Here is a 27,866-nt window from a genome sequence, read left to right on the forward strand (position 1 = left end):
TCAAATAATGGCTAGGAAACTAGGGAATCCACAGTTAAGCGCCGGGACCGATCTCGAACAGGTGCCGGTTTCATCTTTGCCCAGCAGGGATATTCTATCTGGCAGCTGCTAAGCGCCTACGTGGAATCGGACTTACAATCAGTATTCAATATCGCAGAATAAAGTTATAGATCACCGGCCACGTATACAAACTGCTCTCGATCATAGCGGCGAGGCCTGAGTCCCGCAAGATATATTTGGACCAGCCGGAACTGTCCAACGAGGATATTGAAATAGGCGCCCTGAGTGAACGGACGCAGATCCACGATGTTTCAAAATTTAAGAAGAAGGGTTGGTTGAGCGATGAAACCGCCTGGAATGAAGCTCAGACCCCTTGCTGTTGCCGCCAGACCTGTTGTTGTGTACATCTGTTACCAGGCGAAGCCCTATCTCAAACAATGGTAGTTGTGGCCTGAGCCGAGCCCACGTATAATTATACATTCTCGCTGCGTAAAATCTCGGCCATGCCAAACGAGTGTAAATTAGACGTGAAGTTACTGAATACTGAATATAGGGCTCTCTCCAGTCTGAAAATGTGGCGCTTTAGGAGGTCGTTCTGCCATCCTCGGTCCGAACTCCCTCGGCAACAGGATCCTTTAAGCTTGGATTAGAGGACACGAATTTGAATACCAGGGCTGAAAGGAACTTATGTGAAAGCTACATTCTCGTGTTGCTTCCCCAGAGTTTGTATTTAGTATCTTCTAAACCTTGCCCGATATATCAAACTCACACCCCCGCAACATCAGAATCACTCGGACCGAGTCTTCAATATAACTGGACCATAGGCTCTGCTATTCCTACTAGGATGGCGAAACAAGCAAGATAAGCATAAACCCGCGTGCTACCCCGCAGGGACTGACTGGAGAAGCCTAATAACTTCCCATAACTCCTCCCGCCAAGCGCTGGCATGCCAGTTGCAAGTACTAGCGAGTTGTGCTGAACTTCCCATTTGCCCAATTTCATGCTGCCAGATCTCTGGCTCCAGGATAGTCAGAAAATATGACAGTTGATCCCCCGCAGTATTGGGGTGTAGTCTGAGGACAAGCCCCTGTCCTGCGAAGCGAAGGGAGTTAAACACCGGCCACTGATATGTAGCCAAGTATTTGCCAGAAATATAAGTAGGATTACTTATTGAACATTGGTATTGCATTTTTCTGTTTGAGATATTTGCAAATCCTGCACATCTGCCGCCACGATGGCTGTCCAGTCGATTAAAGCGTCCGATCACCAAGTCGAGGATAACGAGAAAGGCGCCCTATCTTCAGAAGTGTCGAACCCTTCTCTACAATATGATGATGCCGTCGTTAAGCGAATAAAGCGCAAGATCGACGTGAGGCTATGTGTGGTCGTCGCTATCATGTACACCGTCTGCCAGATTGATCGAGTCAACTTGCCAAACGCGTATGCCATAGACACCGACAAAGTGATATCCTGCTAATTGCACCTTTTAGAGTCGTCGCAGGAATGGGAGCGGAAATTGATCTCACAGGGACAAACTACGTACGCTCGCTCCATCTTACGCCATGTCAAGATCAGGCTAACATACCGCGAACACAATAGTCCACAATCGTCGCCCTTTTCTTCGTTACATACACCATCTTCCAGCCTTTAATGACCGTCATGGCACGCAAGATCGGACCGCGGATATTCATGGGTTTCATAACCGTTGCCTGGGGTCTGGTGATGGTTGGCATGGGTCTTGTCCACGACTGGCGTGAACTGGCTGGTCTGCGCGTCGTGCTCGGTGTGTTCGAGGCGGGTCTTTTCCCTTCTGCTGTCTTTCTGATTAGCAGTTGGTATATAAGACAGGAAACGGGCAAGCGCATTGGGCTTTTTTATCTGCTGGGCAGTGCGCTTTCTTCGTTTGGGGGCATTCTTGCGTACGGGGTATGTTATCCACCTCCTTCAACATGCGTATGATATTGAAACAGAGTATTAGTTACAACAAATGGATGGAATACAAGGCATGCTGGCTGGAGGTGGATATTCATAATCGAAGGAATCCTCACCGTCGCTATAGGTCTGCTAGGGCTCATACTCATCGTCGACTTTCCCGAAGACGCCCGCCGCACGCGCTGGTTCTTGACAAACACTGAGATCGATATCATGATTGACCGAGTCGACAAGGACCGGGGCGATGCTCATGTAACTCCGTTTGCGCTGAAGGAGTACCTGAAGTACGCCCTTGAATGGCAGGGGTGGCTTCTCGCTGTTAACTTTTTGATGACTGCGGTTGTGATGTGAGTCCACTTGCTGTTCCATTGAAATATGTGACTTGGATTGACAGAGTAGCTACGCCGTCGCATATTTCTTACCGATTGTCCTCCAACAAGGACTCGGCTTTGACGTCGCAAAGGCGCAGACCCTTACAGCTCCAGTGAGCCCCTTTCCAACTCTATAATCAATAAAGAAACGCTGACCAGCAGTGCTTCCTCTTCGGATCCGCCCTCGGCATAATCGAGAGCTGGCTATCAGACAAGTACAACATGCGTGGCGTCGTGGTCGTTATTAACGCCGTCTTGCAAATCGTCGGCGTCGCGCTCCTGGGGTACGCAAAGAGTAATGGCGTACGATACTTTGGCGCCTTTATCCTCACGGGCGGCTGCAATGCGAACGTCTCTGCCTCGCTGACGTACCAGTCGAATAATATCACGGGTCAGTGGCGCAGGGCGTTTGGGTCGGCGCTTATTGTTGGCGCTGGGGGTGTGGGGGGTGTTATTGGGGGGTTGGTTTTCCGGGAGCAGGATGCGCCAGAGTATAGGCAAGTCTCTCTGTTATCATTCTCGTGCTTGCTAGGAAGAATGCCTGCTAATCCGTGTAGACCGGGTCTGTGGACGTGCTTTATTGCGGCTGGGATAACGATTGTCTCGGTGGGGATCACGACGTGTACGATGGCCAGGGCGAATAGGAAGCAAAAGGAAGGGCTGGTTATCTTTGATACTCCTGGATTCCGGTTTACATTGTGATGGCTTAGAATATAGATTCTTCAGCCTTTGGTAGCTGAATACGGAGCACCAAACTTCGGCCCAAAGGCTGAACAACACCCACATGACTTGTAAATGTCTTAGCATTCCTGATTCTTGATATACGTGCATGAGCACCTGCAGCCTTGGAGCGGTGTTGAGTCACCTCGTCGTGTCCTGCAGCTATTTGTCAATCGTGATCACCGGAGGAACCAGGAAAAAGAAACGAAACGGAGAAACAAAACTGTGCCGGCTGGAATCCTGAACTTCAAATACTCGTCCACTATCTACCCAAACTGGGAAGTCTTCACCATGGGCTTTCTAGACCTCCCCGGCGAGGTGGTACTGCTCGTGGCTACTCACCTTGAATATGCATACGAGATCAACGCCATATGCTGCACCTCTCGCCGGCTGCATGATCTGCTGAATCGTGTTCTGTACGGACATAGCCTTACCCAGAGAGACGAGCAATACATGCTTGAATGGGCTGCTATCAACGGATCAGTGTCAACTGTCCGACTCATCCTGGAAGCAGGGGTGCCAGATGCCCTTCGAGGACTGGAGCAGACCTTCGCATTGGCCGCCATCCACGGGCACAGTGAGGTAATAGAGCTACTATATCAACACGGTGTCAACCCCTGCCCTACCGACAGCGGCTGGAGGAACTACTTTAACCAGAATTCCGACGTTTTGGACGGTGAAGAGGGCCATCCGTTGTCGATGGCAGCGGCACACGGCCACGTATCTGTCGTCAGTCTGTTGCTGAATTATGGGGTTCCTGTGGATCTCCATACAGGCATCGGAGAGAAGCGAACGGCTCTCCATCTCGCAGCTGAGAAGGGCCATCTCGATGTTCTCCGTGTGTTGGTCGACGCCGGCAGTCGAATCGACGCGCAGGACTATGCCGGCACTACGCCGCTGCACTTTGCGGTGCATGAAGGAAATCTCGAGGCTGTGCAGTTCCTGCTTTCCCGTGGAGCAGATCCTGATATATCAACCACAGGCGGGTCGACAGCTTTCTGCATGGCGACTCGCTCCGGCAACGTTGATGTCGTGCGATGTCTGCTTGACCACGAGGCAATGAACAACCCGTCATTCCCAGCTGGTCGAGATCCCCTATGGCAGCTGGCCCAAGCAGCGGAAAGACGGTACGATGATATTGTGGACCTCCTGCTCACCAGATTCGACTATATACAGCTTTGCACAGAGCCCTATCAACAGTTCATCCTGCTCTGCGTTGGTGCGCACACCGGCCGCACTGCACTTCTCACAGACCTCCTAGCAAAGCACAACTATGACCCTAACATGCGCGTATCTGGCGAATTCATGTTCCTCCCGTGCAAATACCTCTATTCATCCCCGGCATCAGCCGTCATCTGGGCTGCAGAGCGCAACCAAGCCGCCGCAATTGACATCCTCATGTCTCATGCCACACCACCAGACAAAAACTCCATCGCGCTTCACCATGCCATCAGAAACGGCCACAAAGATGCCACCGCAGCCCTCCTAGACCACGGAATTAATCCAAACGACCCCCCTGGTGAAGGACTCTTCAACGCCATCCCCCATCCATCTTCTCCCTCCTTCTCACCCACGGCGCAGACCCAACCACCCCCGTTCTCTGCTCCAACCTCCTCGCCGATATCCTCTCTTCCGGCAACGTCGACACCCTCCGCATCCTCCTCGACCATCCAGGGGGCACATCGCTAGTAACCGACCCAATCATAAGAGGCCCCGTAATCTCTCTTACAAGGCCAGAACAGATCCCGCTCATCCGTCTCGCCATCCAGGGCGGCGAGGCAGTCCTGCGTCTCCTCATAGACCGCAATCTCCTAGAACAGCCGGAACCCCTACATGACCTCACGGAAAGCCAGTATCTGATTCTCGCGGCACGGCATGGAAAAGTCTCGCTCATGGCTCTGCTTCTGGAGATGATGGGGTTCGATCTGCATGCTGCCGATAACGCGGGGGCGCTTGTTGGTGTGGCTGCGATGGTACAGGGGGATTCTTCTGGGGGATTACTTGACTTCTTGTTGGAAAAGGGGTGTAGCGTGCATGATACGGATTATGCAGGAAATCCTGCGTTGTTCCTTGCTGCGAGGGATAAGGATGAGGGTGCGATGCGGAGGCTTTTACTTCGCGGGGCGGATCCGCTTGTTGGTCGGTGGGGAGAGACGGCCTTGTCGGTTGCGGTGAGGAATGGGCATGCTGCTGCTGTGCAGGATATGATACGCGTTCTTGATGAGAGGAAGGTGGAGGTTGGGGAGGTTGAGGGCCTGTTGAAGCGGGCTGAGGAGCGTGTGTTGAAAGGGCGGCATGTGGCAGTGGATCATCGTGACATTGCAGTGCCGCCTGACAATTTCTTTCGTATTGTCAAGGCGTTGCGGAGGTTTTACTGGTTGAGAAGGTATCCAGTGTCTACTTGACTGTGTTTGTATGTATCGTTGCTGTCTTTGATAGATAGGCTACAATAAGATGTATCAAAAACAGTCGCGGCAGTTTTAATGTCTTGATATCAATGCCGTAATTGTCGCGGGGAAAGTAGAATAGCTTAGATGTCGTTAGACTGAATGATCTATGAGCTATATCGTATTCCCATCTTCCGTATAAATATGCTGAGTTTTATGGCAAGAGCAACCCGACCACTCTGATCGCCCTTTTTGTTTACCGTGTCTTATAGCCTTAAGCTACACTGCAAGAATTTCTGAAAAGGAAAGTGCAATGGAGACAGTTGCTTTTTCCCTTTTCAATCTTCTTTACCCTATATGGAAAGAACGGACATCTGCTCCTCATCCAGTGTGCACCGCGGATATACGGATAACCGGCTCTGGATCCGGGAATCCCCCTAGGTCCCCCCAGGTAGACATGGATTGGCGGAATTGCGGTGTAGGACGGGACACATGAATTAAATAGCGTCTTGCATTGCTCCCTGGCTTTAATCGGCGTAGTGGTGACAAGATGATAGGCCACAATACCAGTAACTTCAATAGCCAGACCTAGAGTATACTCACTACTTCGTCCAGCCCTCCCCAGACCCCAGAACCTGCTGCCCCCTCTGCAAAGAACGACTGCTCTCCTCGCCTAGCCACTGCGGCTCCAGCCGGTCAATGTTGGCCTCGATCTCCCAGGCTCTGCCACCCTCCACGTACATCGATTTCCCATTCAACTCTTTATCCACTAGTACATTCGCCATGACCTTTGCTACATCCACAGGCCTGTTCACGGGGAGTCCCGCCTTGAACCATCCATCCTGGATCCCCTTTACCATTACCGTTGTCGTCATCCACGGACAGATACAGTTAGTTCTGATCCCGTGCGCCGGTGCAGAGAGGTACAGCCGCAGGGCGCGCATAAGCCCTATAACGCCATGTTTCGAGGCTTGATAGACGAAGAGACCGGGTGACTCTTTGAATCCCGCAACAGAGGAGACGAGAATGATAGAGCGGTCGGTATTGACAGGCCTATTCTGGCGGAGATAGACGCTTGCGATGCGTGCGACGTACAGACACCCGGTTAGGTTCACGTCGAGGACTTTTGTAGTGGGCGGCTGCCGAATAGACTGCATGTCCAGAGTAGGATCGAATACGTTGCCGATCTCGGCGATCCCTGCGCCTGCGACGGCGTGGTCGATGCGGCCGTATACCTCCATTGCCTTGTCGAAGAGGCCCAGGACGGAGTCGTAGCTTGTTACATCGGTCTTGACGAAGATTGCCCGTGGGGAGGCGGAAGAGTTTTTGTTTATTGTCTCTGCGACTGCCTCGCCGGCCTCAACTGCGAGGTCGCCGAAGCATACATATGCGCCGTTCTGAATGGCGTATTCCACCAGGCTTGCCCCGATGCCGTTTGCGCCGCCTGGTCTGTTAGTATTGTTTCTTAATAGAAATAGCGAGGCGTACCTGTCAGGACAACGACTTTGTCCTTGAGTGAGTCTGGGGTGAGTTCTTTGGTATACTGCGCCATTGTGATGTAGTCAGATGTAAATCTGTAGACGAACAAAAGTAGCAGCAGCGAGACTCGTCACAGCCTTTAAGCATCCCACATCGTCTCCGTTCGTCCCAGATCTCGATGCATTCAGTGGATCTACCCCGCCATTGTCGGGAGGGGGAGGGATAGGGGGGATAGGGGGGATAGGGGGGATAGGGGGATTTCCGTGAAGAATGCCCGAGGAGCGGGGAATACTGAAGTATAAATGCATACCACGCAGCTATCCTTTGCACACTGCAAATTCATCCTTCATACTACGCAGTAACTACGTAGCAACCATGCCCCTAAAAACATACCACCTCTCCTCCTCCCCCAAGGGCCTCTCCAGCATCACAACCCTAATCGTCGGCACCAGCGAGGCCGTCCTCATCGATCCCCCCTTCCTCAAGCCCGATGGCCTGGCCACTGCAGACTGGGTAAAGACAAAGATTGCCAACAAACCACTCAAAGCCGTCTTCGTAACCCACCACCACCCAGACCACTTTTTCGCTGCAAACTCCATCTTCGAGGCCTTCCCCGAGGCCAAGTTCTACGCTGCCCCCTATGTCCTCGCGGGTATTAACCGCGAGTACGACCAGAAAGTCACCTACTGGCCCTCCGTGTTTGGAGCGGAGAATGTCTACAGCGCGCCGAGGAGGCCTGAGGTCTTTGGGTTTAGTTTCTTCGTGCTGGACGGGGATCCAGACAGTCCGGTTGTGCTTCTGGGGCCGCTGCAGGGGGATAGTGTCGACCATACGCTGTTCTGGCTGCAGAGGGAGAAGACGATTATCTGTGGGGATGCGGTTTATGGGCGGAGTACGCATGTTTGGTACGGCCTGTGCCTATGCCTACTAAAAGAACGAAGGATATAAGTGCTAACTCTAAGTAAACAGGGTCGAGGAAGTCGAAACCCCTGCCCTGCTAGAAGCATGGAACAAGACGCTGGCGTTGATCCGTGCGCTTCAGCCTGAGAAACTCATCCCAGGGCATATGGAGGCCGGCTGGGAGTTGGATGCGAAGGAGGATCTCGCGCACACGCAGAAATACCTGGATCTGTTCTCGCGGAAGATCACGCACGCGCCATCGAAGCCGACCGTGCAGGAACTGTTTGAGTTTTTCAAGAATGAGTTTCCGCAGTGTAAGGAGAACTTGGATTTCTTCCTGGGCCATCTCTCGAACCAGTACGGGGAGGGAGGGCAGGTCTGGGAGGAGAATAGGCACCATGATGTTGGGTCGAGGACACTCCAGGGCCTGAATGGGTATTGGTTTAAATAGCTATGTACGGAGTAGTAGGCTAGTTAATGTCGGCATGTTATTTGTCCTGTTACGAATCCGCTGGAACTTGAAGGGTGGAGCAGCAAGTTAGGGCATTGGCTGCCATAGGCCACTTTGCTGTTTGTAGAGATGACGAGCAGAACTAATGCAATCGGAAACCCCACGCCTGCATTAAAGGCATTATTTATCACTTGCGATATTTAGCCGCGTCAGTCAACCCCGCAGGGTCGTACCTCTTGAACACTCATGAATGTTGTGCCTGTACTCTTCCTCCTGATGCAAAACGCTAGGTACCATGGCCGCAAAAGAGCATAATGCCTATACAGTGGGCTGGATCTGCGCGCTCGAGTCGGAGCTCATTGCTGCACGGGCACTGCTAGATCAAGAGCACGAGCAGCTGCCGGCCGCGCCGCACGATGACAACAATTACATTGTCGGCCAGATGGGCGGCCACTATGTGGTGATCGCATGCACCGAGGGTGTGGGTTTACACAAGGCCTCGCGCGCAGCTAATAACATGGTCCACACGTTCCCAAACATTCGTTTTGGTCTTATGGTTGGTGTGGGTGGAGGGGTGCCTAAGAGCCGACCGGACAGCGAGGACTCAATGAACGATATCAGGCTTGGGGATGTTGTTGTCTGTGAGCCTAGGGGTGGTCATGGTGTGTGCTGTTCCCCGATTGAGGTGTCTAACAACAGCTAAAGGGTAATAGGTGGCGTTCTGCAATATGACATGGGAAAGGAAAAGGAAGTCGAGGGCTTCCAGGTTGAATCCCACTTGAATAAACCCCCGGCTGTGTTGTTAACGGCGATGCGGAAGCTAAAGGCCGATCATGCCTTTGAGCTCGGCCAGATGGGCAATTACATCGCTCAGGTGTCACTAAAGGCCGAGCGACTTCGGGCTTTGCGGCGTTATCGATTCCCTGGGTGGGAGTACGACCGGTTATATGCGTCGAGCTACTACCACATTGGGGCTGAAGGGAGTGATTGTTCGGAATGTGACCCGGGGCAGTTGGTGCAGCGGCTCGATCGTGAGTTTGATGGACCGGCGGTACATTACGGCCTGATAGCATCTGGCAATAGGACTATGAGTTCGGCTCAGGAGCGAGATAGGATACGGGATAGCTGGGATGTATGTTGCTTTGAGATGGGCGCTGCTGGCGTCATGGACAATTTCCCCTGTGTGGTAATCCGAGGAATATGTGACTATTCTGATAGCCATAAGACCAAGGCATGGCAGCCCTACGCTGCCGTTACAGCAGCCGCCTATGCAAAGGACCTCCTTCGAGTTGTTAGACCGCAGAGGGTTGAGGAAACGCAGACTGCTGCAGCCCTGTTGAGAGAGTGTATGTTAACCCATCAGAGATCGGTCCTTGCTGAGACTTTGAATAGTCTCGAATACCTTGGACCGAGTAGACCATGGGATAGCCAAGGTCGCGGCGTCCATGGGCGAGCATCAGAGGTCTAAAATTCTTGCCTGGCTTCATCCTTATGATTTTGGCTCTGAACAAAGCGATGTCCTTAGAAAAGCGCAGCATGGGACTGGAAAATGGCTCCTCGATTCAAGCGAATTCCAGCAATGGCTAAAGGGCGAGAAGCAAAGCCTTCTCTGCCAGGGCATTCCAGGTGCTGGGAAGACGGTCATGACGTCCATCATCGTCAACCATCTTTCTAGAATTTATCAAGACGAGTCAGATATCAAGATTTCGTATCTGTACTGCAATTTCCGTCGTAAATATGAGCAGGCACCTGCTGACCTTCTGGCGCTTTTGCTGGCACAGCTGGCCTGGCAGCAGGAAGAACTGCCACAGTGCTTGTTCGAACTTTATGATTTCCACAAGAAGAAGAAGACACGTCCGTCGATTGGCGAGATATCGAGCACACTGCGAGTTATCATTTCGGGAAATCGCCGAGCGTATGTTGCAATTGATGCCTTGGACGAGTATATGCTCTCGCGTGGAGATCGGAGCAAGCTGTTAGATCATATTTTCGGCCTACAAAGGGTTTGCGCGTTGAGCATATTTGCTACCTCGCGCTTTTCTACAGAGATTGAAGACATATTCAAACGACACCGGGCCGCCTTTCTCGAAATCCGAGCAAAGGACGCTGATATTCGGAGATACATCCAAGGAAACGTCTCCCTCCTGCTGCCATTTGCTGTGAGAGATGCCACGCTCACGAGTGAGATTGAAACAAGAGTTATTGAAGCAGCTGATGGGATGTATGTGCCACCTGGATGATAGACCTACAGCCAGCACTAACATAATACCTGATAGGTTTCTTCTTGCAAAGCTGCATCTCGATTCCCTGCAAGACAAGATAACCCCCGCGAAACTCAAGTCCGCATTAAGCAGCCTGGCCCGTGGCTCTGGCGCATACGAAGAGGTCTACCACGGAGCTATGGAGAGGATTTCAAGCCAGATGGACGGCTTTAGGTCTCTTGCCATGCGGTCTCTGTCGTGGGTCGTTCACGCAATGCGGCCGCTGACTCCACGGGAGCTACAGCATGCACTGTCTGTGGAAGGCAGCGCTGGCGAGCTAGACAAAGACAATATTGTAGATATCGAGCTGGCGACGTCTGTCTGTGCAGGGCTGCTGACGGTTGACGAGAAGAGTAACATCATCCGTCTGGTCCATTATACAGGGCAGGAATACTTTGAGGCTGCAGGGGCGCATTGGTTCCCTACCGCGCATCGCGATATCACAGTAGATTGTCTGAACTACCTCTCCTTTGACATCCTAGGCCCGGACTTTGACCCAGGAAACAAGGAATCCATGTCCCGTCTGCGCGATTACGCATTGCATGATTACGCGGCCAAAAACTGGGGGCATCACGCGAAGATCCAACCAGCCGAAGATTCATTGGTGATCGGGTTTCTGAAAGATAAATCAGCCTTGGAGACCTGGGCTCAGGTCATCCCCGCCATGAAGAAAGAGTGCGAGTGTTACTGCGTGCGCAAAACGGTGGCAGCGACAGGACTTCACGCTGCGGCCTTTTTTGGGATGGAAGGCAAGGTCGGGCAGTTGATTCAAGACGGGGATAGCCCTAACGCCCAGGACGCATTGGAGAGAACACCACTGGCATATGCTGCGTCTAAGGGCTACGGTGACGTGGTTAGAATCCTGCTGGACCAAGGCGCTGATCCCAACATCTGGGACCATTGGGGCATGATTCCGCTTGCACATGCAGCGGAGAATGGCCAGGACGAGGTAATCAATATCCTCCTTGAATACACCACCAAGGGGGAAAAGAGAAATAGGGCCTATGGGATCATCTTCGTATGCGCTGCAAGAACACACAACCACCAGCTCCTCAAGTTCGTGCCCGAAGACACAGACCTGCGGGAATTTCGAAACATCCGTGGCCATTCTCTCCTTGGTGTGGCCGCCGCATATCGGAATCGGGCGATGGTCGAGCTGTTGCTGGAGAAGGGGCACGATCCGAATATCAAGAACATTCCGGGGAAACTGCCACTGCAGACGCGGTCGGGCGACACCCCGTTGATAGCAGCGGCCAAGGGGGGTGACCTGTCGATTGTGCAACTACTCCTGCAACACGGGGCCGACTACACCCAGGCAGACAGTGAAGGCCGGGATGCACTGGTGTGGGCAGCCGAAAGCAGCCACGACCATATAGTAGACCATTTGCAGAGGCAGCTTTTGAGTAACCCGCCGGCCAGCTTGGGGCGCGACATCGACGATCAATCTGCTGTCAACGATCTTGAAAGAGATCGTATTACTGCGGAAAAGCTCGTGGCAAGCACTCTTGAAAAGCATGGCGTGACCGACGGGGTGAAATTACTGAGTATGATGATCCACAGCACCCTAGGTGCCAAAGACGCCCGTCTCACTTCTGCACACAGCGGCCTCTTATTTTACTGTGCAAGAACAGGGCTCGTGCCGTTTGCAAAGCTTTTACTGGAGCACGGCGTGCCTGCCAATTGTCTGGACCAGCAATGGGGCCGTACGCCAGTCTCGCAGGCCGCGGAATACGGTCATGATGGGATGGTGGAACTACTTTTAGACTTTGGCGTTGATCCGAATTCGAGAGACAGTAACGGGACGCATCCATCGCAGAACAATCAGGGGAGAACACCGCTCATGTGGGCGGCAATGAACGGCCATCCCAGGGTTGTCGAGTTGCTGCTCGCGCGAGGGGCAGACCCCAGTATCGAAGAGAGGGATGGCCGTCAGCCACTTTCCTGGGCCGCTGAACATGGCCGTCCTAGGGTTGTCAAACTGTTTTTGGACAGGGATGTAGAGATTAACCGCAAGGACCGGTTTCAAGGCCAGACGCCGTTATCGTGGGCGAGCATGAATGGGCATGAGAAGATAGTCAATATCCTATTGGACCATGGGGCTGATGCCAGCATACCGGATGATAATGGGAAAACCGCACTGCTCTGGGCCCAACAGTATGGACATCAGAATGTAAAGGCTGCTCTTTTTAGCGCGATGGAGGCATTGGATGAGGATCTCGTTTGAATTTGCACTACATTATACCTTCTACCAGTGTTGCCAGCCTATTCCTCGCACCTGCCACTGGGTCTTAGCCTGTTCACACGGCAGAGCATTTCCCACCTAATCAGGCCCAGACTATTTCCTACCAGCAGTGCCAAGTCAGTGAAAGAATCGGACCTCTATATATGTAACCTCTAACGTCGGCTGACCTTCTGGGTCGATACCCTAGTCTTGCGGAGATTTCGGTTCTGGGCTCCTAAATCAGTCCTGCCTGCCCTGTACCATGGACTGGAGACAGAATTGCTGCTTGACAGTTATGATCTCGGCACTGTGAGCACGATGGAGAGGGCAGCCCAGGGGACCGATGTAAAGCTTCAGAATGCTAGCGAGACGGGGCGACTTATGCTACGTTAATTAAAGGGTACATCAAGAACATATATACTCAAGCAACTTTTTAATAACTAATTACTCCGCCATAATGTCCTTAGTACCGAAATAAGTAGAAATCGAAGCCCTAATTAAGATCCTAAATGATAGATTCTTGCTCTAGGATGGAAGACTAGTAAGGCTTAGTAATACTACTAAATGCTAACTGTACTCATTAGACTATCTGTTGACGGCCTTCTATTAGATAGAAAGCTCTTGCTACTACGATCCCTGGATTTATATATAGTCTAGAAGTTTCAATTTTAGTAGTAGTATTATGGGTAGGAATCGGGTGGGTGGGTCCAGGTGCGAGATGATTAAGCACATATGTGACTTTTGAAGAATGGATTTCTCCGGGCGTCTTTCAAGTGAGTACCTCGGTATTGGTGAATAACTGGGCAAGTTACTGGAGCGTGAGATGTGTCCTGTTACGGAATGCTGCCACTTCGGGGGCGGAGCAGCGAGTTAGGGCATGCAGCCAAGACAGCTCCCGCGTATCAAAGCGCAGAATGTGGAGAGAGCTGGGACTGGGGCGGTCCATGTCGGTCGCTGGCGGTCACTGAAAGGGTCCAGCGGTCCCTGATTTATCCCTTAACTCTTATCTCTGTCTCTTCATCTTACCTGTCTCATGTCTGGCCACCATGCCGGCCCTCAACAAGCGATGGACCTCGTCGCTGTCCATCGCCGCCGTCTTCCTCTTCTGCCTCGTGCTGCTCCACAATAACAGCAGTCCACGAGCTCTTTCTCTTCCTCGATCTCGCTTCTCTCGCTCGCAGTGCCCCATCACGCCGCCCTCCCCTGCCTACACCCGCTCCAACCCGGACGAGGGCTTCAGCTGGCGCGACATCCCCGTGCGATTCCCCGTCACAAACCTCATCTCCCTACCGACCGACAAACCGCGCACCCTCCCCTCCATCCAAGCCCGCTTCAGCACACCCGCAACCCTCGAACGCGAAACCCTCCGCAAGTCGCGCCAATCCGCCATAAAAGCCACGTTCGAGCGCTCATGGCAGTCCTACGAGAAACACGCCTGGAAGGCCGACGAGCTGCGCCCGATATCCGGCGGCTCCCGCAACAATTTCGGCGGCTGGGGCGCGACCCTCGTCGATAACCTCGACACGCTGCTCATCATGGACATGCACGAGGAGTTCGAGCGCGCAGTGGCCGCCCTCCTCGACGTCGATTTCTCCCCGCACTCCTCGTCGCAGTCTACAATCAACGTCTTTGAAACTACAATCCGGTACCTGGGCGGGTTCATCGCGGCGTATGATCTGAGCGGTTGTAGCGATACTCGGCTCCTTGACAAGGCTGTTCAAATCGCAGACATGATCTATGCTTCCTTTGACACACCGAACCGTATGCCTGTTACGCGCTGGAACCCGCATAAAGCAGCCGGCGGCGAAACACAGCCGCCCGCGGCCAACGGGATCATTGCTGAGTTGGCGAGCTCCAGTCTCGAACTTACCCGTCTGTCGCAGTTAACGGGAGACATGCGGTACTTTGACGCGATCTCGCGGATTACGGATACACTGGATGCACAGGCGGACAAGACTCGTGTTCCGGGGATGTGGCCCGTGGGCATTGATGTGCAGAAACCGGATTTGACGAGGTCGTCGACGTTTAGTTTTGGTGGGATGGCGGATTCCGCGTATGAGTATCTGCCTAAGGAATTCCAGTTGCTTGCTGGCGCTGGTTCCGCTTCCGGTTCCGGCTCTGGTTCTGGACGGGCACAGCAGTATAGACATCTCGCGGAGAATGCCCTGACTGCTGGATCGGAGTATCTCCTTTTCAGACCTATGGTCCCGGACCACGCAGACATCCTACTACCCGGAATCGGACACGCGACGGCGCGCAACGAGGTCCAACTCGAGACGAGGAGCGAGCATCTCGCCTGTTTCGTAGGCGGGATGTATGCGCTGGCCGGAAAACTATTCCCAGACTCCAAGGCCGATTTTCTCGCTACCGGGAAGAAGCTTACGGATGGGTGTATCTGGTTCTATAGGAATTCGCCGCTGGGGATCATGCCGGAGATGTTCAGTGTGTCGCAGTGTCCGCGGCGGACGGAGTGTGTTTGGGATGATACCCAGGAGGATGTGTACACGTATGTCCGGGACAAGTATTATAAACTCCGGCCTGAGGCGCTGGAGAGTGTTTTCTACATGTGGAGGATCACGGGGGATGAAATGTACCGCGAGGCAGCGTGGGAGATGTTCGAGGCGATTGATGCCATTACCAAGACGAAGTTTGCCAATGCGGCGGTGCGCGATGTTACCGCTGATAAGAAGGATGTGGAGATGGAGGACAGTATGGAGAGCTTTTGGATGGCGGAGACGCTCAAGTATCTTTATCTCATCTTTAGCGAGCCGGAACTCGTTAGTTTGGATGAGTTTGTGTTTAATACTGAGGCCCATCCGTTTAGGATCCCGCGGTAGCATATAGATATTGCATATCTGTTTCCTTTAACATTGAATTTATTAACGACCATAATGCCCAAGCAGTTGAGATGGTGACGCTACGGTAGGTTTGGAACGACCAAGATATGAAGGTAATTCTGGCAGCAGGTGGAACAATTTCTGAAAATATGGTATTGGTCCACAAACACGAGAATCGATCACTCCAAAATCACTTCCATAACAACCGCTTTGGCAGTGATCACTGCCGTATGACTAGGAGCTATCGCTGAAGTAAGGGTGCATGCAGGCCTGCTTCGCAGACAACCTCTGAGCAGGATCATACTCAAGCAGTGCCTCGAGAAGATCACACCCAGAACTCTCCAATCCCGGAACTAGCGAAGCAGATGTACGCTTCCACTTGGGGAACGACGCCTTGTAGTCGGGAAACGAGGTAACGCCAGGCCAGGTCACTTCATCAGGGGTGCCAAGGAGACTACCAAGGTTAAACCAACCAAGCCAGCCAGCCACTAGAAAGATACTCACCGAAAGATCTTGAATATTTCGTCGATTTCCGAATCGCCAGGGAACAGTGGCTTGCGCGTGCACATCTCCGCGAAGATCGCTCCGGCGGACCACATGTCAACCCCGGTGGAGTACTGGCGTGCACCGAGCAGGATCTCCGGAGAACGATACCAAAGGGTAACCACCTCGCCAATATTTAGCAGGCAGTCTTATATCCCTTGCCTCGTAATCTTACCTCATGAGTATAGGTCCGCAACGGAACGCCAAAAGCGCGGGCCAGGCCGAAATCAGCCAGCTTCAGGTTTCCCTCTCGATCGATAAGCAGGTTCTGCGGCTTCAGATCTCGGTGCAGGATCCGGTGGCTGTGGCAGTAACGAAGTCCCTCGACCAGCTGTCCCATGAATTTCTTGACCATAGGTCCGTCTAGGCCAACGCTCATTTTCGATCCATTTGGCAGGGCTCTGCCCCGACCACCTTCACGGACAGGTAGGGCATCCATGTACCGCTTCAAATCAAGATCTAGCAGCTCCATCACGAGGTAAAGCTTGCGGCCGTCGACGTAAACGATATTAAACAGGCGGACGACGTTCGGGTGGTTCATTTCCTTGAGAAGGGAGATCTCGCGGATCGCGGTGCTGGGGACGCCCTCATCTTCCGCTTCAAGTCGGATCTTCTTCAAGGCAACGACTCGGTTTGGGTGGTTCAGCTCGCGAGCTTTGTAGACGACGCCGTATGTTCCTAGGAGCCTCGACGCGTGAGCTAGGTATAGTATACTGGGCGGCCATGTAAAGTAGGTGCGTCAACGTCACCTTCGCCTATTTTCTCAATTTTCTGGTAGTTATCCATGCTGGGCGTGACTTTGGATGGCAGCAGGACGAAGGAAGGAGAGAACAGAAAGAGCTGGAGTAAACAAGGGAGAAAGTCGCTTGCGGGGGTTTGACTGGTTTGCACGAGCATAACTTTATACTATGCACATAATATCTTCTATACAGATAGGTGACCAGTAGGACTTGAACACCGGCGCAAATTAAACAGTAGACAAACGCAGAGCTGTACCAGAGCCTTTCCAAGCGCTTTGGATTGCATCCTGTCTATTTCTATCAGAATCCAGGTTTGCGATAGCATTACTGGTCTGTAACTGCATGAAGTATAAATTTGACACCAGTAAGACCAGACTGTGTGCTATTAATTTATTATACCGTTTATAATGAAACTGCCTGCTGTCACTAAGGCAAGGAGCTGTCGGGCTGCCGCGAGAAGTATGCATGTCAGACCGTGAAGAGAACTAGGCATCATAGTGAGCACGGTATAAGGCAGATCTCTCATCCTTCCCACGCAATCTTTGTTACATCTTGAATGATAGTAAACCGCGCAGCGATTTGGCTTCAAATTGTCTTGAACCTGGAAGGAAACGTCATCGGCTCTTCTTCGGCATCTTAGAGCCCTCGCTTTCCTGCTCCGTGTCCACATACTCGGGGGGAGGCTTGTTGTGCAGGTCCTGCCGCCACGACTCCAGCCACAATTTCGTAGAAATGGTATCCGGATGGTCAGGCCCAAGGTGGCTTTCTTGCAGTTCAGTACATTCGGAGAGCAAGGCAATAGCGTCATAAGGACGGCCTTGATCTTTCCAAACATCCGCCAGAATGTCCATGCTCACCAATGTATCTTGATGGGTGGCTCCTAACGTAGCTTTTCTGATATCCAAAGTCCGAAGCGCAAGTTTCTCTGCGTCTGCCAATCGTCCTCGGACTTGGAAGCTGACGGCCAGATTACTCATGCTTGTTAATGTATCCGGATGCTCAGGGCCTAGAATGGCCTTTCTTATTTCCAGAGTCTTAGCGTCAAGCTCTTCTGATTCATCTAGTCGGTTCATTTCATGGTAGATGCACGCCAGATGGCCCATACTTGCGAGCGTGCTTCGATGATTATCGCCGAGTATAGCGTTTTGTACCTTGTACACTTTGAGTTGAAGCTCTTCAGCTTCTGACAACCTTCCCAGTTCCAATAAAATTTTTGCGAGGGACCCCATGCTACTAAGTGTGTGAGGGTGCTCAGGACCCAATATAACCTTGCGCAACTCTACCACCCGAACCTGAAGCTCTTCAGCCTCTTGCAATCGCCCGCTATTTGCCAGCACCTCCCCAAGTGCGAACATGGTGGCAAGCGTTGCAGGATCTTCATCGCCTAATATAGACTTCCGTTGCTGTAATACTTGCCGATAAATTATTTCAGCCTCTTTTAATCGACTCTGTAAGTAGATGCTGGCTGCAAGTTCATGCTTGCTGAGCAAAGTATCCGGGTGGTCATCACCTAGTACAGCCTGCCTTGAGTGCAACACTTGAATTGAGGCGTCCTCGGCCTCTTTAAATTTTCCTTGTGCGCAGTATACTCCAGCCAGGTCTGAGATGGTCCGGAGGAGTCTCGGGTCGCTTGCATCCAGCCGCTCACGCCTAGAAGCCACGCACTTTAATAGCAGATACTCTGCATCATTGTCTCTTCCGTCTTCCACAAGGCATCTCCCGACGTTCCCAGCGAGGTCGTCCTTTACATCCCCATCATGCTCAAACTCCTCTCTTTCAAGCAAAACCTGAGCGTGGGGAAGATACTTCCGCCACAGACTTCTGTCTTCGTGATCGCCTTCTGGAAATACTGCGCTGATGTGCTCACCCGCAGCCATCGTGCATCCAGGCAGAATGTTTTCTTTCCGCAACCAATTCCTGGTGGCAAGATGAACAAGGCGATGCATAGTTGCAAATTCACTGTTTGCCTGCTGAGAGATAAAAGAATAGGCCTTGAGCACGCCCAAGGCCTTTTCTTTTTCGAGTTCTGTTTCTGGTTCTGGGAGGAGGGACAGCGGAATATCCTTGCAGTCGATACAAGCCATGAATCTTAAATATTCTTCGGCGAGCTTGTTAGACTCTTGGATAGATTGAAAGGATATCAGCCATGTCGCGGACACAGGATTTTCGGTCTCCGGGTACCGATACTCGTCCTCGAAATTTTCGCTGAGCAACTGGATCATGCTTTCCTCTTGTTGATCTAAGAGGTTCAGATATATTTTCAAGGACATACTATTCTCGTTAATAAAGCTCGAAGCCTGGACCAGAGCCAGTGGAAGACCACATAGTCTATCGACAAGCATGGTTGTTGATATCTCGTCTTTGGTCAGGTCCTTCTGTATTAGGGAATCCTTTAACAGAGCAACGGAAGTCATGTCGTCCATCTCAGAAAGCTGTATGACGTTTGGTCCAACGAGTCGAGATACTAGAGCTCCGTTGCGAGAGGTGAATAGGATAAACCCCTGTTGGCTCGCTGGAAGGAACGTCTTGAGCGCCGGCGATGTGCGCGATGTTAACCACATATCGAAATCATCAGCGTTGTCAATAATCAAAACCCATGGGGCGGCTCTTTCGGAGCTCAGATAATGCTTCACAATTGATTTCACATCATCAGAGCCACCATCTGATACACCTAATAACCGAGCAAGATTTCGATATGCCTGTTCCACGGCTTCGATACTCGTCGAAGGAATCCAGAAGATAGAGCGTGCAGGATCTTCCTGTCGTATCGTATAGGTAAGTTCAAGAGCAACTTGTGTTTTTCCCATGCCACCTAATCCTGAAATAGCTGCTTTTCGAGCTTTGCGGTGATCTATGGAGAGTATTTGATCTGCGAGTTGACGGACTGTGTCTTCTCGGCCTTGAAACCGCGGGTTGCGCTCAAATGGAACCATAAAATGACCCTTCTTCGACTCGCCAGTCTGCGGTTGACAAAGGCCAGAAACAGCCACAAATCCGAGAAGCTGTTTGGCACAGGTTGCTGCCGCTAGGGCTGCATACCCCTGCCATTCCTTGTTCTTATGCGAGTCGCAATAGTCACATATGCCACGAACCACGATGCAAGGAAGATGGTTCATGATTCCAGCGGCTTCCATCTCAAAACAAATTGCATCGAATTCCTGTGCGATTTCATCCCGTTGCCGGCCGTTCTTGACTACTCGATTTCCAGAGGCGATGGTTCCGTAATGGATTTGGGGCTCTGTCGATGGTCGCGGAGGTCGATCAATTTGCTCTTTGGAATCGCACTCGGAGCAGGATGGCCTCTCATTTGAATGGGAATAGCTTGCACGGAAGAGACGGTCCTCCTGGGCAGGCCTTGAGAACTTGGTCCTCATATTGATGTGCTGGGCCAACACTCTCCCAATCTTACTGGATATGTAGGTATTCTTCTTTCCCATTTGCTCCGATTCCAGCCTGGAAACAGCCGTCAATAATACTGCCGGGGGCTGGTTCAGCATTCCAGTCAGCTCGAAACGGCCGTCGCCAACAGACTTCCCCAGATCATATTGTATCACGCCCCCCAGTCTTCCAACAGGTTTGCTCACGACCACATCCCCAAGTCGAATATCCACCTTCTTGCTCGGCGCTCCGCCTCCGATTCCAACCATAAGGCCATACCGGACGTTGGGAAACGCGGACAGAAGACGGGTCACGGCCGCGGCTGCCGAGTTTGTGCCGTATACACCAGACGGCAAGCACCCAACGACAACATTATGACCTGAAATATTTCCAAGTACGTACTCGCTTTGAGCGCCCGAGGTAGAGGAGTGACTGTGGTGCTCGTCAAGGATTGCCTCTGCGGCTGCCAGCTCCAACGGCAGGGCGCATATCCATGCCAATGTGTAATCGGCGGGGTTTATACTCTGTGGCCTTGTCATCGCGAGGCATCAGCTACGCTGGTTCATGAGGGAGGTCGTACTATGACTGGTGTCAATCTCTTGGAGGTTGTAAGGGGAAGAGGTGAGATGGGTGAGGGGCTCTGATTCAGCCTTGCATGCGCTATCACGAGATGACAAGGCTGCGCCAACTGCACGCTAGTCGTATTCGGTTTGAAAGCAGAAGTGGGGATCAAGTCAGATCAGGTATTTCTGCTAGCAATTCTCCAATATTTAATATCTTTGCAGAAGACAGAGCTTGCGTTGGCACTGTGGTGGATTCCATATTTTCCCTGGTAATCACGGCGTGGATCTTTCAATGCCCATTCTTACGGCGGAGGACGCTGTCATTACGGAGAGGTTGCAGAAGAGAGACTGAGAGTATGCTGGATGAGCATTTGGCGAGCAGCGCGAGGAAGATGTAGGCGAATGGGCGGTTAAAGTCCGGACTGACGGTCGGAGTATCCAGGATATTGCGATATCTATCCTAGAGCAGGCTGAGTGGATCTAATGGACTCGTCCTGGGGCGTATATTAAAACTTTGTATTATCGAAGCTGTGGTATATTTAATATGCATGCCATGCAGACACTTTTAAACCCCCTTGTAACAGCAGGGCAGATATATAGATAGATCATAACATCGTAAACCGACCGGGCCAAACCCACCCAGGGAAGTAAAAAAGCAAAACTATTTAAACTCCTTCAAATCAAAGGTATTACTACTCGAAATCGTCGTCGTGACCGTACTCCCCGTAAACGTACTCGCGCGCCCACGCGCAGTAGTCCCAGGCCCCGTCGCAGTTCCAGTCCCAGGGCCAGCCCCCGGTCTCGAGAAACTATTCTGCGGCCCATGATACGCGCGCGTCCCATACATCCGATCAACCTCTTCCAACGTCGTCGGCGAGGTCACGTCCGTGGGTGAATGTGAATATGCGGTGCTGGCTACACGCTCCAGGTCTCGGGCGCGCTCGCGGTGGTACTCGCCGCTCAGCAGGGCGGAGATGTTGTCTTTGCGGTCGTAGAGCCAGTCGTACCAGCCTAGGATCATGGTCCAGCGCGCTGTGCAGATGACGCCCCAGATGCCGCAGGACTGGGCATGTATGTTAGTTTGGGCCGGGAGTGTCTATTGGAGAAAGGAGAACGTACAGCAAGGAGAGCGAGGGCAGCCACGGCAGTCGCTGAGTTCGGACCGATTCGTTTCGCTTCTGCAATACAGGCCTTTTTGTCGCCCTTTGCCTGTACGAGGCAGTCGACCCAGGGTTTGAGCTGTTCGTCGGTGAATTGACCCCGGTTGCCCCATTGGAGAACGGCTGTGGCAACGAAGGCGACGTAGAACAGGATCAGGAAGACAATGGCGATGGCGCGCCACTGGAGCTGGAGGATGCGCCATATCTTCCTGGATGTATGACGGGGTGGAACGGCGCGAGAGAGGGAATCTGGTGTATCGGATCGTTTGAAGATGGAAAACCGCGCCGTTCCTCCTCTGGTGATTACGCCGCGGATGCAGTATCCCATGATAAAGGCCTGGAGGACGAAGGAGACGAAGGCCACGGCGAGTAAAGGGCCCCAGAAGGAGCCGACGCTCTTTGGATAGCTGATGTAGCACATGTTGCCGACTTGGTAGGAGACGCCGGAGACGCCGAGGGCGATACCCAGCATCCCGAGGGAGCCACCGAAGATGCAGATGAGGGCGCCGGCGCGGAATTTCGTGCCTGGTTCGACGTCCCAGATGAGCTGGAGGTAGAGGTGGACGGAGCGGAAGAGGCCTAGCTTGTTAGTTTACAACCGCGTTCGATATATGAGGAGACGTACATCCGATGACGAGGACCCAGACGCCAAAGTGTAGCAATGAACCGGTAAAGGCGCACGTTGTCTCGGATAGCCAGTAGTTCGGTGTAATTGCGTCGTGGCAGAAGTGGTCTGACGGACCGAGGGGGACGATGAATGCAATCTAGAATATGAGCTGGGTCTTCCTCGAGGTGGGAGTGTGTCCATACCGATATGAATATAAAGCCCATCAGCGGGCTCGAGGTCAGGTAATGGCGCTGAGTGTCGCTGACAGGGAGGCAGATGTAGGTGAGGGCGGAGACGACCATGAGGACGAGGACGACGAGGGCAAGCCAGGGCACGACATCCTTGTTGAACCCTAGTCCCGTTAGCAAGGCCTGATATCGCATCGAGGCACTTACCATCTGCATACTGCCAGTCCGTGAACGGGCACGGAAAGCAGCATGACACCGTCTCATCGCCGACGGCATAAGGCGTACACCAGCGGCCAGCGAGATCTAAAGCGTCAGCTCGTCTTACTACTATTGTTCATCCCTTGGAAATACGTACATCCACCGTTGTCACCGATCGAGAGCTCTGCAATGAACGGGTCGGGGCATTGCGCGAGGGAACTGTTTGAGGCCATCCTGCGAGTGCGCAGTGCAGAATAGGGGTGGAACGGACTCAGCAGAGTGCACCAAGACACGCTGGAGAGATCCTCCGGGGTGAACCATTAGTCGATGACCATGAGTAGTGGTATAGCTGTTCTGCAATGCATTGAGTGCGCCCGCAGAAGAGTCAACTCATCAACTGTCAAGCAGCCCCAGACCATGACTCGGACAGGGCCTATTTTATGAAGACGTCCCAGCACGCAGCGGGTCCTTACTCTGCACCAGGCACAATGCAGGTTTGGGGCCAGAATTGGTCAGACAGGGTGCAGACACCCCGCAATCAGCAGCAGCTAAGCCGGTCTAGCAGACACTAGCAGGGGTGATTTTCGTCCGGCCCTCGGTTAGGGTCGAAGCACGATGGCCGCTGCCGGAAGCCATCCCCGGATTCTAGCCTTTGCTCGTGCTTGTTTGTGAGTCTGCCTGGTCGAGGTCGTCCTGTTCGTCCTGTATTTTCCAATTCAGCAGTGCTCGCATAGTTCGCATCGTTCGCATACGGTGGACTTGTCGCTGACGGTGTCGCGGCTGGAGACATCACGCTAAGAAGCGATCAACAGACTCCACAGGGAAACCCATCAGGCTTCGGGTCGCCGGTTCGCAATTTCAAAATTAAATGAACTGGCCGTCTGGCCGAACCTGTTCCAGCCCAGACGGTTGGGGCTCGGGACAGGGGATATCCATCGTCTACTGGCAGGCATCCTTGCGCGTGGAGACTGGAGACACTATTTAAAGGTGCATCAGAGTAATAAGGACGGCCTACGCAGTCTCTCCGGCGACATCGTAAAGATAACTCATTGCAGCAAAGGAAATAACTGGTAAGCAAGAGACGGCAGCAGCTCTCTCCGATTCAGGAAGGGCGCAGCAAGACCAGCTCGCCCATCACGGTGATCACAGTCGCAACGAGCAGTGACGGGCGATCTCCCAACCTGCCAGTGCCAGTGTCAGACGGACTTTGACCGATCACTGCGTCTTCGAGGCCAGTCAGGAACTCAGAATACAACCATTGACTGCTTCACGGACCATGTTGTGTCTTCCCCGGCTGCCACTGATCCTTTAGCCCGTGTCAAAGTCACCGCGGATCAGGATTTGGTTCCTTCGTGCATCTCTGGACGCGACAATCCATTGACTATCCATTGACAAATCTCGATAACTCACTGTTTGCCTTACAGCGCTATTTTCGCCTCGTTTTGCCTGCTCATTGGCGGGCGACACGAAAATGCGACGATGCACCGTTCGATCGGGTCAACTTCCCTCGAGCGTCAAAGTCAAAGTCAAACAGCCAAGTCAACCCAGGCGACTGTTAATCTGGCTTGACTCTGCGAGCCGGAGTCGGTCTTTTATTTTTGTATTTTTGTCCCAATCAAGTTTGGTTATTTCGTCAAGCTTCGTTCGACTCGTCCCGACTCCGCCTGACGCGACGCATGGACCAGCACGATTGTCGGCCGAGTCCCAACAATTCATTGTGGAAATCCGGAATAGATTCACATTTCACAATGAATCAGTAACTGAGCAGTAACAATTTACCATTCACCAGCTGCACCGTCAATGATTCAAATCTTGAATTGTGGAGCGAAGCCTAATCACAGCGGTTCCGTGGTTGTGCCCTCCAATTTTCGAGATGATCGCCAGCAAAGCAGTGAATACGGCTAAACGGTGAGGGGGTTGTCTTTATATTTATGTAATGAAAGTAGATGAAGTTTAAGCGAGGGATTGTATCTTTATACTATTGTAGAGTCTAATGTCTCCATTGTGCCGGCAGAGTCGACGAGATGACTTTATATAGAGCAGCACTCAAGTCTATTATATATATTCATATCATATAATCATGTTGTAGCTTTGCTCCAGAAGTATATCAAACACTATTAATATCTTGTATTTGTAATGCATCCAACGCGGGGCACACGCTCTGAAATCTGGACTGATCGACGAGAACCTCTCGCCAACCTTGAATCGAAATGACATCCTGTAAGCCCCGAATCCAATACACCGTGCTTGAACCAGATAACCAGAATCCAAAGTTAAAAAAAGTTAAACCAGCACCTCAAGACCGCCGACCAATCATCATCTCCGGCCCCTCAGGCGTCGGCAAGGGAACCCTCATCCAGAAACTCTTCGATAACCACCCGGGCACATTCGGATTCACTGTATCGCATACAACGCGAAAACCCCGAGCAGGCGAAGTCGAGGGCGTTGCCTATTTCTTCATTTCCGAGGAAGAGTTTACCAAACTCCGCGATCGGGGTGAGCTTGTCGAACACGCTTATTTCAGTGGGAATTACTATGGAACCAGTAAGCGGACTATTGACGAGCAGACTGCCAGGGGGTTGATCGTGGTGCTGGATATTGAGATGCAGGGTGTGAAGCAGATGAAGGAGAAGAATTCTGGCATCGATGCGCGGTATGTGTTTATTCGAGCGCCGAGTTTCGAAGTCCTTGAGGACCGTCTTAGGAAGAGAGGGACGGAGGGGGAGGAGGATGTGCGGAGGAGACTCGCTCAGGCGAGGGTTGAGCTGGAGTATGCGGAGTCGGGGGGTGTTTATGATAAGATTATTGTTAATGGGGATGTCGAAGAGGCGTATAAAGAGCTTGAAATGTTTGTGTTTGGGCGGACGGAGAGATAGAAATATACCAGCAATCAACACCGTAACCAACCATGAACCCATGCCCATAAACAAATATCAATAAATAACCAACACCGATGCTTCGTTACCATTCCGAGCCCTGTACAAATCAAACAACCATATCCATCATAAGAGTCATCTTCGTCAGCGGAACATCAACATCCACGCCCCTTTGTCCAAGCCGCATAAACACCCTCTTCTGCACCGCATCAACCCTTGGATACACATACGTAAGCCTCGCCGCATCAGGAACCTCGGAGCACTGCATTATCGACGCGAATTTATACTTCTCCAACTCGGAAAGTATCCCAAGCAGAGACCCAGATGCAGGTCCAGCCGCCGCAGCCTCTTCAATTGCAATCGCCTGCTCCGCAACAACAGCACAGACATGACTATTAAAACACCCTTCCTGCCTAGACGCAGATCGCAGGACCTGTACAGCCCTGCGTCGGATAACGGGGTCTCGGCAGAGCGTTGCAGCATTGAAAACCGGCCCGATGATACCCATGTCCAGCGTAAACGAGGGTTTAAGGAGGCCCTGGTTCGACAGATTCTCGAGCTGCGCTGGTGAGAGCGATAGACAGTCGATCCCGTGTGTACTGTCGACGACGTACGCGGCGAGTTCGACCATTTCTGCGAAGATGTTGTTGTATTTGTCCCAGGACGCTTGGTCAGTGGTGCCGAGTTTGGCGTACTCCAGGCGGATGCGTTGCATGTTTTGATGGATTTTAAGGATTTTCAGGCCGATTTGCTCGCGTGGTGTGAGGAGGGTCTGCCGGGTTTGTTCGAAGGTTGAGAGGACGGTGGAGAATTTTGTGAGGATGGGCTCGTACACGCGGAGGAGCTCGGCCTGGGTACTGGATTCGGTGCCGTCGAGGGTGGCTACGTCGCGGACGGCTTTGCATCTGTAGTATTCGAAGATATCGCGTGCTTCAGCGACAGAGCGGAAGGCGTTGGGGATTTCAAGGTGGGTGTCGAGCGCGGTGGAATTTGTTAATTGTTGGTCGATGTTGTCGCGGGTCTATACAGTTAGCAGGCATTTTGAGCAGCCTGGGACAGTCTCACCAAGGTAAATGCTTGATCCTGGAGACGGATGAGCATCTTGCGTAGATTGTCCATTTCAAGACCGGTGACGGTAGACGGCGTGAGGACAGGGTGACAGAAGGTCCCATATCTCGGGTCGTAGTACGCCTCGTTCATGATCTTGATGCCGCCTCTTATATGGCCGATAGCAGAATCATAATGACCAGAGAGGACCTGTCAAGTTAGCGAGGCATATAAAAGCTGGACCGAGACTTACCTCGAAACAAGCAAAAAGAATGCACGAAATCAAACAAACATCAACAGCCAGATTCGCCGGCAACATCCCAACAGGATTCGACCTGCCCAGCAAAGCCCTGATAGCGAAATTATACTCCTGAACCGCAAAACTATCCTGGCCCCTCCGCGAGAACCGCAGTCCCGGAATCTGCTGGTCATTCTCGAAATTCTCATGCAGCGAACCCAGCGCGATCAACGCATGCCACACCGACTTCTCATGCTGGCTGACCTGCAACACCAGCCTGTTCCAGAACTCAGAGCCGCAGTACCCTGCCAGTGAAGGCACAGTCCGCTCGTAGAAGTACTGGAACGACCGGCTCTCGCGCGCATTACCTGATGAACGCATTAAAGCCGGGGGCGAGAGCGTGGTCAGATCGCAATTACTGGATGAGAGCGGGTTCAGTGTCCCGTATCCATCGCATTTGCGCCCTGTTGATGTGCATCTCTGGCAATGGGGCTTTGCTTCGTCGCATTTGACCCGTCTCCCTACAAGCGTGTTAAGCATGTATCTGAGTGGAAGAAGGGATCTTACTCCTGGTCTTGGGTTAGTGGATATTATATCATCGGGAAGGGTACATACTTGCAGGTCAGACATCCTGACCGTGATTTGAGCCTTGCATGGGATAATCGGTCTTTCGATGGCATCTTGGTCGGTAGAAGGGGGTGGGGAGCGATTTGTGCGACTTTCCTCAATCGGTGAGTCAGCGCTGACTAAGATGTATAGATAGATTCAT

At 52.3% G+C, this 27,866-nt stretch overlaps 11 protein-coding genes across 11 annotated transcripts; 5 read left to right on the top strand and 6 right to left on the bottom strand.

Annotated features, from left to right (window-relative positions):
- Window positions 1–1,234: 1,234 nt before the first annotated feature.
- On the top strand, window positions 1,235–3,039 carry ASPSYDRAFT_78444 (uncharacterized protein; the record flags this gene model as incomplete). The annotated part of the gene is made up of 7 exons (XM_040850953.1): window positions 1,235–1,440; window positions 1,491–1,539; window positions 1,600–1,919; window positions 2,004–2,279; window positions 2,332–2,416; window positions 2,466–2,824; window positions 2,861–3,039. The coding sequence occupies 7 exons, from the start codon at window positions 1,235–1,237 to the stop codon at window positions 3,003–3,005; spliced, it is 1,440 nt and encodes a 479-aa protein (XP_040704035.1). The 3' UTR covers window positions 3,006–3,039.
- A 2,973-nt stretch (window positions 3,040–6,012) lies between these two features.
- On the bottom strand, window positions 6,013–6,962 carry ASPSYDRAFT_150498 (putative 3-hydroxyacyl-CoA dehydrogenase; the record flags this gene model as incomplete). The annotated part of the gene is made up of 2 exons (XM_040842005.1): window positions 6,013–6,854; window positions 6,899–6,962. The coding sequence occupies 2 exons, from the start codon at window positions 6,960–6,962 to the stop codon at window positions 6,013–6,015; spliced, it is 906 nt and encodes a 301-aa protein (XP_040704036.1).
- A 302-nt stretch (window positions 6,963–7,264) lies between these two features.
- ASPSYDRAFT_89108 (MBL fold metallo-hydrolase) lies at window positions 7,265–8,240 on the top strand (the record flags this gene model as incomplete). Its single annotated transcript, XM_040852110.1, has 2 exons — window positions 7,265–7,794; window positions 7,859–8,240. 2 exons carry the CDS (start codon window positions 7,265–7,267, stop codon window positions 8,238–8,240), a joined length of 912 nt encoding a protein of 303 aa, XP_040704037.1.
- A 242-nt stretch (window positions 8,241–8,482) lies between these two features.
- On the top strand, window positions 8,483–9,708 carry ASPSYDRAFT_201593 (5'-methylthioadenosine/S-adenosylhomocysteine nucleosidase family protein; the record flags this gene model as incomplete). Its single annotated transcript, XM_040843803.1, has 3 exons — window positions 8,483–8,902; window positions 8,954–9,114; window positions 9,175–9,708. Exons 1-3 carry the CDS (start codon window positions 8,536–8,538, stop codon window positions 9,706–9,708), a joined length of 1,062 nt encoding a protein of 353 aa, XP_040704038.1. The 5' UTR covers window positions 8,483–8,535.
- A 4,060-nt stretch (window positions 9,709–13,768) lies between these two features.
- Window positions 13,769–15,559, top strand: ASPSYDRAFT_89110 (glycoside hydrolase family 47 protein; the record flags this gene model as incomplete). Its single annotated transcript, XM_040852111.1, has 1 exon — window positions 13,769–15,559. The coding sequence occupies one exon, from the start codon at window positions 13,769–13,771 to the stop codon at window positions 15,557–15,559; it is 1,791 nt and encodes a 596-aa protein (XP_040704039.1).
- A 234-nt stretch (window positions 15,560–15,793) lies between these two features.
- Window positions 15,794–16,888, bottom strand: ASPSYDRAFT_149497 (cyclin-dependent kinase; the record flags this gene model as incomplete). Its single annotated transcript, XM_040841912.1, has 4 exons — window positions 15,794–16,013; window positions 16,064–16,227; window positions 16,278–16,780; window positions 16,852–16,888. 4 exons carry the CDS (start codon window positions 16,886–16,888, stop codon window positions 15,794–15,796), a joined length of 924 nt encoding a protein of 307 aa, XP_040704040.1.
- A 568-nt stretch (window positions 16,889–17,456) lies between these two features.
- On the bottom strand, window positions 17,457–20,759 carry ASPSYDRAFT_89112 (uncharacterized protein; the record flags this gene model as incomplete). Its single annotated transcript, XM_040852112.1, has 1 exon — window positions 17,457–20,759. The coding sequence occupies one exon, from the start codon at window positions 20,757–20,759 to the stop codon at window positions 17,457–17,459; it is 3,303 nt and encodes a 1,100-aa protein (XP_040704041.1).
- A 685-nt stretch (window positions 20,760–21,444) lies between these two features.
- Window positions 21,445–23,169, bottom strand: ASPSYDRAFT_57674 (uncharacterized protein; the record flags this gene model as incomplete). Its single annotated transcript, XM_040849410.1, has 6 exons — window positions 21,445–21,846; window positions 21,903–22,522; window positions 22,569–22,707; window positions 22,754–22,902; window positions 22,946–23,041; window positions 23,094–23,169. 6 exons carry the CDS (start codon window positions 23,167–23,169, stop codon window positions 21,445–21,447), a joined length of 1,482 nt encoding a protein of 493 aa, XP_040704042.1.
- A 1,757-nt stretch (window positions 23,170–24,926) lies between these two features.
- Window positions 24,927–26,060, top strand: ASPSYDRAFT_934432 (guanylate kinase). Its single transcript, XM_040852836.1, has one exon. It carries the CDS (start codon window positions 25,147–25,149, stop codon window positions 25,810–25,812), a length of 666 nt encoding a protein of 221 aa, XP_040704043.1. The 5' UTR covers window positions 24,927–25,146; the 3' UTR covers window positions 25,813–26,060.
- Window positions 25,922–27,066, bottom strand: ASPSYDRAFT_148530 (uncharacterized protein; the record flags this gene model as incomplete). Its single annotated transcript, XM_040841819.1, has 2 exons — window positions 25,922–26,833; window positions 26,878–27,066. Coding segments are annotated over 2 exons (1,101 nt in total), but the record flags the coding sequence as incomplete, so codon positions are not given.
- ASPSYDRAFT_934506 (Zn(II)2Cys6 transcription factor) lies at window positions 26,789–27,842 on the bottom strand. Its single transcript, XM_040852837.1, has 2 exons — window positions 27,713–27,842; window positions 26,789–27,666 (listed from the first exon to the last, which is right to left on the bottom strand). The coding sequence occupies exon 2, from the start codon at window positions 27,635–27,637 to the stop codon at window positions 27,050–27,052; it is 588 nt and encodes a 195-aa protein (XP_040704045.1). The 5' UTR covers window positions 27,638–27,666; window positions 27,713–27,842; the 3' UTR covers window positions 26,789–27,049.
- Between the last annotated feature and the right edge of the window lie 24 nt (window positions 27,843–27,866).

This window comes from Aspergillus sydowii, assembly GCF_001890705.1.
Source record: "Aspergillus sydowii CBS 593.65 unplaced genomic scaffold ASPSYscaffold_4, whole genome shotgun sequence".
Classification (NCBI taxonomy): domain Eukaryota; kingdom Fungi; phylum Ascomycota; class Eurotiomycetes; order Eurotiales; family Aspergillaceae; genus Aspergillus; species Aspergillus sydowii.